Below are 12644 nucleotides of genomic sequence, written 5' to 3' on the forward strand. Positions count from 1 at the left end.
TTGGCACAAATGAAAAGAAGCGAATGCATCATTGCATATGTAGTTCCAGCAGTAATGAGCAGAGCCAAATTATTTTCTACTAGGACAATTGTCTTAGTCACTGTAATAAGAGGATTAAAATACATGAGGAATTGGATATGATTTTTTTACATCAATTTAGGTCTAATATTGACAAGTGTATTTTGGATAGTTTCATTTAACTTCTTCAAAGCTTACGAAAAATTATATTTCCTCATCAATGTGTATGCCTTTCACTAATAGCAAAGAAATTTGTAATCATGATTTTGGGGCTATGCAACATCCACAGCAATCTAGCCAGAAGACCACTAATGTCTTATAAAAATATTTAGTATTTTGGCAGTTAAGAATCAATTTTGGATGTTATAAAATTATAGAACAGTGGGAATATATTTTTCCCCATTTATCCAGAAAAAAAAACTCTCATATTGCACTAAAGGTCATTTGCTTGATGTCAACGTGGATGATCTTATATAACCCGAACAAAGTTTTAGTCTTAATACTTCAAAAGCTTGTACAGTCATCTATTAATCTACCTTCATCTGTATAGAACTTCTATTGTTAGAGTTGCTGTGTTTCATAAGGCTTTATGCAGCAGACTATACATTTTTTTAAAAAAAATTATTGTTTCAAATAGAATTCTAGGATTTGTTGATGAAAACCACTAGAGAGACAAACACTATTTACCTTAGTGATAAGGCAACAATGCAGAATAGAGGTAGGATAAAAGTGCCTTAGAAAGTAATTGTTTAAAACCAAATCCTTAGAACTATCCCTCCCATGGGATATATATACTAGATCCCCCTCTCACTTTTATTTTCATGAGTAAAGCTCTGTACAAATTTTCAAAAGCTTAATATCTAAGAACATGTTCTATACTTCAGGTTTCATTTAATATGTAAATTATGTTGGCAACCCTTTGTTATATGTCATATTTGAAATAACCAGAATTGTTATCATAGAACTGAGAGAGAATTAAATCCAGATCTTAAGCTGTATCTTTGTCCTGACACATTGAAACATGGCCTAAGAATAGGCCCAGATAAGGATTTCTATCTTTAATAACATTTCTCCCAAACATTTACATGAGCTGAGGACTCTGTCCATGGCAACTATATTGAAACATTTTTCCACCTACTATATATTCTCTAGCACCTTTAACCTCTTGGTGGCATCTTCAACCACTTTCAGTTTATCCCAATAGAACATTGTCATCCAGTCTGCCTGATAACTTGCCATCTTGGTTTCTCAGTTTCCTCTCTTCTCCGCATCTTGTGCAGTCTCTCATCTGGGGTTCTAGTCATCTTCTACTATGAGGTATTCTACAGAGTTTATTCTTATTCTACTATAGTTGTTCTTGCAAAAATTTTCCACCAGTTTAGACCTTGCTCTCTTTAGAGAATGAAAGAGAAGAATGAAGATAAATAGGCAAAAAGGGAGGGTTCTGAACCCTTGGATGTAAAAAACAAACAAACAAAAAACCCCAAAAAAACCACATTACACTTTTTTTTTTTTGCACTTTGTTTAAACGTTGGGAATATTCATACAGAAACATTGGTTATTTAAGACTCTTCTTTCCATGAGTGCAAGACCTGTTTTACTAAGAGTATGTGAAACTCTACTTGCAACCCTTTGGAGGTGTGTAAGGCAGAGTTTGGCAAACTCCCTTGCTATAAATCTAAGATATGTAATTGGCAACTATAAGGAAAGAAGAACATCAACATAAAACTTTAATCTTCTACTCTTCCAAGCTTAGTGATTTTTGACAACAGAAGGAAAAGGATGATGATGAGCAACTTGCAAATGCCCCTCAACAACATAATTGTTTCTAATGAACTATCAACTTCCCTTCACCCACCTAGCTCCATGCTTGGGCCAGAGAAATCCCACAGAAGGAGTGACCAACTGAATTCATTGTTCCTTTCTATAACCTCCTCTACCTCCCTAGAAGTACAGGAGGGTCTGTAATACTCAACCCAGTTCACACCTGGTTCTGCCATGTGCGCTGACCAGGACACATTCTCATTGAATCAGCTGTGGCATCCTCTGTTGACAGCTACTTTCATAATGTGAAGACACTCTATCATCTTTCATCTCTCAAATTTGCTGTGAGCCCACAATATCTTAACTGGAAATCCATAAAGAACATTTAAGATGAGCCTCCTAATCTCTCACCTACATAGTGATATCCTTTTGCATCTGAGCCTGTTTATTTTTGTACAATTATGGTGTATGTTCAAACCATGACTTCAAATCATTTTCTTGTCCCCTTGACTCAGCACTGCCTATGTATTTACCCAGTTTCTAAGAATTAGTCTGAACCAGTCATTCCAAAGTCTTTTTGAATGCCATTCCATAGTTGTTGTAAAGCAGCCAGGGCCCTGACTTGGCTGGCACCCAGAGGCAAGCTTTAAATAGTTCCAGTGTAACTGTTCCTGACCTCACTCCTTCCAGTAAGGACTGAATGCCATTAGGCAACTCTGAGTCCAGTGAATCTAAAAATGTATTTCCAGAAATATTTTTTTAAAACTTAGTTTTTTTAAGAGCAGTGTTTTAAGTTCACAGTGAAAAGGAGAGGGAGACAGAGTTTTCCCATATACCCCTTGGCCCCCTTCCCCCCGACATGCATAGCCTTCCTCATTATCAACATCATTCACTCGAATGGTACTTTTTTTTTTTTAACCAAGGATGAACCTACATTGACACATCATAATCAGCCAAAGTCCACAGTTTACCTTAGGTTTCCTTTTGGTGTTGTATATTCTATTGGTTTGGACAAATGTATTATGACATGTATCCATCCTTAGAATATCATGCAGAGTGTTTTCACTGCCCTAAAAATCCTCTTTTCTCTGCTTATCTTCCCCCAACTCACCCCTGGAAACTACTGATATTTTAATTTTTCCCATATTTTTATCTTTTCCAGAATGTCATAGTTGAAATTGTACAGTACATGTTTCCTTTGGCTTGGCTTCTTTCACTTAGTAAAATGCACCAAAGTCTCCTCCATGTCTTTTCATGGTTCTTGATATCTCATTTGTTTTTAGTCTGTACTTGTCTGGATGTACATAGTTTACTTATCTATTCACTTACTAAAGACATCTTGCTTACTTCCAAGTTTGGGCAATTATGAATTAAGCTGCTGTAAATGTTCATGTGCAGGTTTTTGTGTATACATAAGCTTTTCTGGAAAAAAAATTTGGATAATTTTAAATAATCTAAGTCTGTTGCTTGGTACACATTCTCCTCTCTAAATGCAAATACTCATTAAACATTTTCTACATACTAGTTCTAGAGCTTTCTGGTGGTGGTCAGGAACCAATGTGATTCTCTTAATGGGTTGACTTTGTGTTCTTACCACATAAGCTTGATTTTCTGGTAGTTGTGATGAAAATAAACTCCAGGTTCAGATCGAGGGTGATATAATGAATCTGTTATCAATATACTACTGAGGACAAGGACCAAGGAGAGGAACAATCTAACAGGTCCCAGGGTGAAAAAGAAGTTTATGGATCTCTACCTGTTAAATTTTTAATTCTTTAAAACATATACAGATGTGCAAATTAATTTAGCATATATATTCATAAAAAGGAAGTATTTCCATCCCACAGAGTATAAAAATCTTGAAATATGCAGATGCATGTGACAAATAGTGGACATTCTATGAATGTACCTTAGTGACTTATATAAGAAAATTAAGTATATATTTTAAAATACCTGAGTTAAAAAAATACCCGAGTTATTTAAAAGCTATACTATAGTAGTATAGTAGAGGATGTATTTGGCAATGGAGATTGTTCTGCTGTAGACATCAATAAAGTAAGCCAAAGCAAGTTGACACCCAAACTTACTAGTTTGGCTTAATAAAGGATTTGCTATGCCTTACTTTTATGAAGCCCCAGAACATTTAAATATAGGTGCTTATTTTTCTGGTAAAATAGGATACCCACATGTTTTATTACTACCAATTAAAAAGATGCAAGAAAAAAGAAACCAAGAGTTTAAGAGCCAGACTAGTATTAACTGTCGTATTGGGAAGTTTCTTAGATTACCTAAAGAAAAATATGAAAACACTTTCATGGATTGTTTCCTTTAGACTTTTAAGGCAAGAATGATTGCACACTACATTGTAATATCTGGCAGAGGTTCATTTGATCACCATATTTTTAGAAATTTAATGTGAAAGAGAAATGTAAAAACTTTAATCTCTAGATTGGTATTTATACTCCTTATGATGACACTCAAATAACTTGGCAGCATTCTGAGTAGTTGGCAGTTTCTACAAAATATGCCAATTAAAGAGCACAGCAACTACATCATGTCACATTCTTCTAAAATATAAATATTGAACTTTCACCACATGCCATCATGCAGAACTGATATGACAACATCTTTGTAGACTTCCTGAACTTTAAAAAGTGGGATCTAATCAACACAAGGAAAGGTAAAATATCATTACTGTGGCTATAATTATCTGGTTGGCAAAATAAGCTCTATATAGAATTACATGTTAAAACAACTATTTAGTAAAATTAAATGCTTTAGTTCAGCTCAGCTTATATGTTCAAGGGAATTGGTGAACAATGAGAAAATATAGATTGGTTTTCTATCACGTTTATTTTTTTGTCTCTGGTTAAAAAGCAATCTTTTTATTGTAGGACATTTAGAAAACAGATTTGTTGACAGGAAAGTAGTTAATGATAAACCATAATCTTACATGTGAGATGAAATTTTTCTGGTATAGTATTTTTATATATATATTTTTCTGTAGATACCTATAGGACTTATTTCTAATTTATTTAAATGCATCATAATAACTCATTATCTTCATATTCTTTCAAGCTTAATAGGGACTTTTTAAAAATAAAAAAACGTGTAATTTTTATAATATTTCTATAATTTAGTACAGACACTTACATTTGTTTAAACAAAGGCCAGCAGTATTGTAGACATTTTTGGCTGATTCCAAAGGAAGTGAAAGATGTTCAAGAATAAAAATTTATGACAATTCTTCTAAGAAGTAAAATAAATGTTTCTAGTAAAGCATAATAAATACTGATACATGATAAAGTGAACCAACACAGGTATTATGTGTACTATAGAAATTTTCAAAATACACGTAGGTTGAATTTCAGGGAAAAGTCACTTTCCAATAAACCACTTGACATTCATTTTTAAAAAGACATCAATCTGGCAAAACAGTGTTGAGCCTAGACAGAAAGTACAAATCAAACCCAGTGGAAAGTCTGTTACAGAATTAGTAGACAAAATGAGTCACAGAACATTCTCATTTTAAGATAGTTTGAAATAGAAACCAAGACTCAAGGGATTTCCACTTTACTGTTACCTAATAGAGGAGGAGAATCTCTAAATATCTGTAAAGTTTAGAGAGACTAAGAGAGAGTTGGGGAACAAAAATGCCAATTTTTTGTTAAGGAAAATTAAATTTTTGAAGATTGTAATATAAATTAGGAATTAGTTGTTAATTATGGCAGACTGAGTGAAAATTCAGATTTCCTCCTCTGCTCTAGACCTTTTGTCAGTTTTCTGTTCCCAAGCACTTTGTTTTCCTAGTAACTATTTATTTTTTTAAGATGTTTTTTGATATGGACCATTTTAAAAGTCCTTATTGAATTTCTTACAATATTGCTTCTGTTTTATGTTTTTTTGGGTTTTTTGGCCACGAGGCATGTGGGATCTTAGCTCTGTGACCAGGAATCAAACCCACACCCCTGGCATTGGAAGGCAAAGTCTTAACCACTGGACCACCAGGGAAGTCCCCCTAGTAACTATTCTTAAATCACCATGTCTAATAGATTTTGGATCTTAATCCTTACCAGATTGTAGCAAATTTAAATTAGCAGTGCAGAGCTTACCTTGTGGTCCATTTCTTTTGGAGAAATACACTAGATAACAGTATCTGTGATAATCAACTCTACCTATTGACAAAGAAAAGTTCTAGCCAGTATCTAGATGCATTCTTAGACTGATTGTGAATCAGATGACTTCTCTGTAATCAAAACTAAACATTTCTATTCATTAAGTCTCTCATAATGTAATCCAAATAAAGTATTTCCAGTTAATGTCCTAATTTAAACTCATACAGGGAAGAAATTAAAGATGAACTGTCAGTGGATTTGCTTTGAAGCTTTCATTTAGTACTTCCACACATATCAAATCTAGGTTTGAAATGAGAAATCCCTCTTAGATTAGGTCACTTTTAAAACACATGGCTTACTCACCATTCCGACTCTCTTCATCAATGGCAACTATGGTGGCTGGCGGTCCCCCCCTAGCTAGTTTGCAATCTAAAGAGAAAACAAGACAAATTAAGAAGTAGCTACTGCAGGAGCACTCACCCTGAGATTAAATTCATTGAGATGTATATTGATATTTAAAAAGAAAAATCCTACAATCAAATTAATATGCATCATTTCTTTTAACAATTTTTTATTTTTAAAAAATTCTTGTAAGAGCTATATAGATTCCTTACCACATCGTAACAAAGACACTTTGTATGCCATGAAACTGTTCAAATCTTACTGGAAAACACCAGCACAGACCACTGGAGAGCAGAGGTCCTTCAGGACAGAGATAACAGGATGGTAATTTAACCCATAAAAACAACATAAAGGGATGATTAACAAGGATAAATTGTAATTAAAGCATCACAACAGAAACAAACATGATTGAACTTTAATTGTAATAAAGGATCTAATTAAAAAGAGTGAATAGATCTTTAATAATGTTCTAAAGAGTATAAAACAAAGACAGACAAGCAATGTTCATGAGGTTGTTTGAGATTTTATTTTTGTCATCTTACCCTCATATTGCCAGTCTGGAGTCAAAAGTATAGAGTCATCAATGGAAGCAGATCAGAAAAATGAAAGAAAGGAAGAAAGAATACATGTATATATTTAGCGAGGATTTAAAGACATAAATAGCATTATACAATAACAGATACATCACCTAATGATTTCTGGAAATGAAATATATAAAATCCTTAGATTTTTGTAATTCTAACACAGTAGTAACAAGTTAACTTGATAATATATGTCATTAACATCTTAAAAATTATAGATCAACTCGAACATAACATACAGTACACCTATGTGTCTTATGAAAATGTAAATAAAATTATTTATGAATTGTCTATTATCCCTGTGTTGAACAAACCTTAAGAATAGTGCCTGTCAATCAGTAGTGATTAATTTGTTATTTCAAACAATGCTAATACCGAAGTATCTCATGATAATGAACATATAAATAGTATCATGAGCTATAACATCCATGATAATTAAAATATGAAGGTTTTGCCTGGAAGATGTCAAAAGTACACTTCTGAGACATAAAGCACTCCCCCAGGAGGTACTCGGTCAGCCTGATAGGGCTGTGTCACACAGTTAAATGTACATGGCACAGTCCTGTGACTGCAACATAAACTGGCTTAAAGCCATCCAAGTATGTGTGCTATTTGGAAGATGATTTCAAGGTTTACTATTTATCTATTAAAATTCTGCTATTATGTACATGGGCATGAATAAAAAAGGCTTTGGCAAGCATTGTTCTATATTGTAAGATATGTACTCTCCCATATGAAGCTTAAAATATCAGAAATCTCCAGTTTTTCTCTCTTCATCCTGGTCAGTATTCAAGGAGTTTCAGGTCACAGCATTTTTAGATCTAAAATATTGCATTACACTTCATCCTCTCCTTCCTATATCCCCTGACATAGCACAGCTCCTCACTATTTGTCACCTCTACTCTTGCAGTGGTTTCCTCACTGATCTCCTAGAAGCTTTGTTCTCATTCTGCATTCATTTATTAATTTCACGAGAATTATTTTATGCACCCAAATCAAAGGTAAAATAATGGTACTTCTCTGCACAAAGAACTTAAGTTTCCTTTGGAGTGAAGAAAATTGTCTTCGAATATCACTCAAAGGATGTCATGGTCTTAACATTGTTTACTTAGAATTAAGCACTGTGCCCTTCAGTCACATCAGAGCCCTTACTCTTGCTAGAACGTATCTCGCATTATTAAGGAAGTTTTGTCACCTAAATTCATTTCTGCCTCTACTCCTGCCTGGCTAGTCTCTGCTTCTGTTGGTAGAACTAGATTTCACCTATTCCATGAAAACTTGTCTATTTCCCCAGTCAGAATTTATCTTTTACTTCCATGTTCTCATAATACTTTGTTCATCTAGTTTTTTATTCATCTATGCATTCAAAAATTATTCAGTCAAATTTGTAGATAACTTACTACGTGCTGAACATGGGAATTAAAAACCAACAACTTCTTTCGTCATGGATCTGAGTCATCAGATAAAAGACTCATAAACAACCACATAGGTATGGCACAGTGTGGTCTATGTGAGTCACTTCTTTAATAAATTCATTAACAACACAAAGGATTAAAATACAGAGAATGCCTGCTGGGAGTGGAAATGGGATACACAAGAAGGCAGAGGCAATCTGTGGAAAGAATAAAGGAAACATGACCAGTTCTTACAAGATGCAATTCTTGGATTACCAACATGCCTTCTGTTTGTATTTCAAAGAGTAGTTACCTTTCAATACTATTTTCTCTCTCCTCACTCTCCTTCTCTTTCTCTCTCCCTCCCTCCCTCCATATAATATATATATATATATATATATATATATATAATATTTATATATGAGGTCACTGCCTTAGTTAAGATCCTCATAGCTGCAAAGTAGAGAAGAAGTGTGGTGAATCTGCATGTGAATATTGATAGAGGCATAGATATTTAATCAATAACTTTATAGGCAGGCAGGATAAAGGGAAAGGAAAGAAGGAGAAAGCTAGGCATACATATACAAAAACCTCTCACCATTTGGTTACTATTACATTTATGGGTAGACTTTTTCTACACATCTAAGTCAAGTATGACTCCCCATATTCCAGCCCTACCTCCCTCCCTTACCCTTCCCAATCTCAGTTCATTCTTTAGCCACAACAAACCAAGTTTGCTGTGCCATCTGCCAAAATGCCCTTCCTCATCTTCTACCCCTGGTTAACTTCTGTTTCTCTTTCAAGAACCTGGCAAGGAATCACATCTTCTAGAAAATCTTCCTTGTTGTTGTCTAGATTAAATGCCTCTTCTCTGCATTCCTTCAATATACACTGTATTCCACTGGAAAAATTACTTCATAAAAAATATATTAGTATTTTCTTCTCATAAAAGCTCTTTCAGACCAAGTCTGTGTCACATTTATATATCTAAGTAACCTCAGAATCAGACTAGAGTTGATCCTGAAAGGATGTTTGTTGAATTTTTCTGAACTGCAGTCAGCCCAGCTGCAGTCTCTCATTGAATATCCCTCCATGAGTGCTGCTCAGAAGTCACCGTTCTCATTATGTCCTCACCAACAGAAACAGCCCAGGAATATAGGTGCAGCTACAGTTCCTCCCAGTCAGACCCCTTTAGATGACTTTCACTCAGCTTTATTCTTTTAGCAGCTTCCAAAACCCCACAATAAGATATTTTTCATACCCAACCAACAAACTTTCTTTATTCTGAATCAAAACAAAAATGATTAAAAAATTTTGACTCAAACACTAATGAAGAGAGGTTAGTCAGATACATAAAAGTAATCTATTAATAACATTGTTCACAACAGCCCAAGTGTTTGCTTTGGAATTATGTGTTCATGAAAGTATAATTAGTTTTGAAATGCACAGAAATATTTTTAATGACAAGTATATTCAGAACTGTCTTGAAAAAAAGTAATTTTGGATGGAGTAACCAGGATGTATCATGTATGCAAAATATCCAAATGGAGATCAAAGTGAAAACTAGAAAGCAATTTGGGGGCTGGGTGATCCTGCTCTCTACGGTCTATGGATAATCTGTCTGCCAAGGAAAGACAGGTTAGCTGATGATGCCTGTGCCTTGGAAACAAACTTCTGTAATCTATTTAATTTCACCCTTGACTGTCCAGGTTAAATCACAAATTCATTGTTTTTCTTGCCTCAAAATTCTAACCACTCAGGCCCCTACCTGATTCCCATATCCAATTTGTTGTAAAGTGCAGGATATGAATACAAATAGCTGAATGCCCAGTGTGATTTATTTCCACAAATTTGTCATCAAGCTAGAAATAAGCCATATATTTTTTCTGTATATTTTTAAATTTCATGCAACAAATCAGATTAAAACCTGAAAATGTATTAGCAAGATATGGAATGACTGGTTTCAAATGAAATGAACCTGTGATATGCTGTTCTTATTATGACATGAAGCTTAAGATCATGTTACTCTACAAAGGGAGTATCCAGAATTGTCCATATATGTTCATTCCTTACTAGGAAGAGAGAACAACCAGGTAGACCCTATTTCCACCTTAGCCTAGTCTCAAAACTTCCATTTAAGTTCAAACAATGTCTGTTTTTAAAAAATTATTGTATTTATTTATTTTTGGCTGCTTTGGTTCCTGCTATGCACGGAGTTTCTCTAGTTGCAGAGAGTGGGGGCTACTCTTCGTTGCAATGTGTGGACTTCTCATTGCGGTGACTTCACTTGTTTCGGAGCTCGGGCTCTAGGCACGTGGGCTTCAGTAGTTATGGCACACGTGCTCAGTAGTTGTGCCTTGTGGGCTCTAGAACGCAGGCTCAGTAGTTATGGCGCATGGGCTTAGTTGCTCCACGGCATGTGCGATCTTCCCAGACCAGGGCTGGAACCCGTGTCCCCTGCACTGGCAGGCAGACTCTTAACCACTGCACCACCAGGGAAGCCCCAAACAATGTCTTTTTAATAAAATTTCAAATATATTGACTTTTTTCTTATATTAACATGGCAATTGCCATCAATATGTCCAATGATTAGCATATTTCCTGCCTAGACCTCTCCTCTGAGTCTGGGTCCTGCTGCTCAGACAACATCTGTACTTGCAATTTCAAAGGTGCTTTAAATGTAACTCTCCAAAATGGATTCTAGTTGCTACCCCTCAGACCATACCTGGCCTTTTCCAGTATGTACTATTTCAGTGAATAACACAATTTTGCACCAAGTTGCATAAACCAGAAACCAGGGGGTCACCTTTGAGCCTGCCCATCACACTTGCTTTTCTGTGTTGAATCCCTCAATAAATCTTGACTTTCATTACTACAGAAAAACTTCTTATATCCACCTACAGCTTTCAATCTGATGTCACTATGCTAATCCAATCTCTTACCTAGTCTAACAGGTTTTCCTAACTGTTCACCCTACAGGCAATCTTGTCCCACTCTTTTAATTTTCTATCTTTAACCACAGTGATCTTTTACAAATTAAAACATGCTTACCAGTTAATGATGTACCATTGCTTTTATGTTAAAACAAAACTTTCATAGTCTACAACTCTCTGTATAGTATGATTTTAGAATGAAAACCAAAATTTATGTCCTACAAGGTCCTACATGATACCGCCTTCTCCTTCCTCTCCAGTCTCATCGATTTCCATGTTCTCACTTGCTCTCTGAATTCCAGACAGGTTTTTCTTTTCTTTTCTTTAATCATGCTATCTTTTGTCCTGAGCTACCTAAAGATCTTTCCAGATTGCATTTCTTATTTCTAATCTTCACACTCAACCCATTATTCATTTATATATTCTTTAGATTTTAACTTGTGCTTCACTTTTCCAAAGAAATCATTTCCAATCCCCAGGTTCCCTGATATTTACTCAGTTAATTCTGCCTTCTAATATCAAGTTATGAATACCTGACTCCTCACTGACAGAAGACGCAGTGATAATCTAGATCTTGTTTCTGTTCCTCAGAGTTGTGTTCCCAGGGCAAAGTTCCTGCCACATAGTTGTCAGCAACTGTTTCTTGAATGCAAAAATGAAGAGCCTCAACCAAATTTGCAACAATTTTTCAAAAGCCCTCTATAACTTAATCTTTTTTCTTTTTAACATTTAACATGTCATTTTCATATAAAAATAATGGGGAAAGAACGTGTAACATATTAGTTATTAAAAGACAGGACCACTGATACTACCTCAGCAGAAATGTGAAGGGTAGCACCACATGCCACCTGAAAATATGTCACTTTGGCATGTGGAGCTGAAGGCAATAAAGACCCAGCAGACTCAGCAAAAGCCTTTTTTTTCCCCTCCTTTTAACAGCCTAAAAGAATTTAGAAAGGGGGCCTGTACCAGGAAGAGAGCTATTACTAGAGATAAGTTTTTCATCTGAGAGAAGTTTCTGCATGCAGGGCAAACATTTGTTTATGGAACATTTCCTTTTCTCATCTTCCTGTGAACTCCCCCTTTCCCTTTGAAGTCTCCAACCACTTATCCCTTTCCTTAGCTCAGGATGGTATTTAAGCCTCAATTGCCTGGTTGTGTTTGAGTCTCATATTTTTGTACATAATTAAATTTGTTTTTCCCCTGTTAATTGTACTATTACAGGGAGGTCTCAGTCAAGAACCTAGAAATGTAGAAGAAAAATTTTTCCTTCCCTATGAGGAAAAAGCTACTATTCAAGTAAAGAAAGAGACAGTTTTGTAGGAATTCAAGATTTTGAGGGATTAGTTATGAAAGATCATAGAGAGCTCAGAATTATAAAGAGGAGTAATGAAAAGAGAAAGAGAAAATTTTCACTTGTTTCCAATTATCTATAGT

General features: G+C 35.0%; 1 protein-coding gene across 17 annotated transcripts in view; it reads right to left on the reverse strand.

The window, feature by feature from the left end:
• Positions 1 to 12644, reverse strand: part of PCDH15 (protocadherin related 15) — a 729696-nt gene that overhangs the window by 586984 nt on the left and 130068 nt on the right. For 11 of the 17 annotated variants that reach the window (XM_060118371.1, XM_060118174.1, XM_060118091.1 and 8 more), the window contains exon 2: positions 6261 to 6326. The exons of 3 other annotated variants lie outside the window; for them this stretch is intronic. In XM_060118371.1, the coding sequence (XP_059974354.1) occupies positions 6261 to 6326 (66 nt within the window). Of the gene's footprint in view, positions 1 to 6260; positions 6327 to 6841; positions 6857 to 12644 lie in introns of all 17 variants that reach the window. 3 more of the 17 variants (XM_060118263.1, XM_060118005.1, XM_060117383.1) reach the window with 1 other exon arrangement.

This window comes from Mesoplodon densirostris, chromosome 1 (assembly GCF_025265405.1).
Source record: "Mesoplodon densirostris isolate mMesDen1 chromosome 1, mMesDen1 primary haplotype, whole genome shotgun sequence".
NCBI lineage: Eukaryota > Metazoa > Chordata > Mammalia > Artiodactyla > Ziphiidae > Mesoplodon > Mesoplodon densirostris.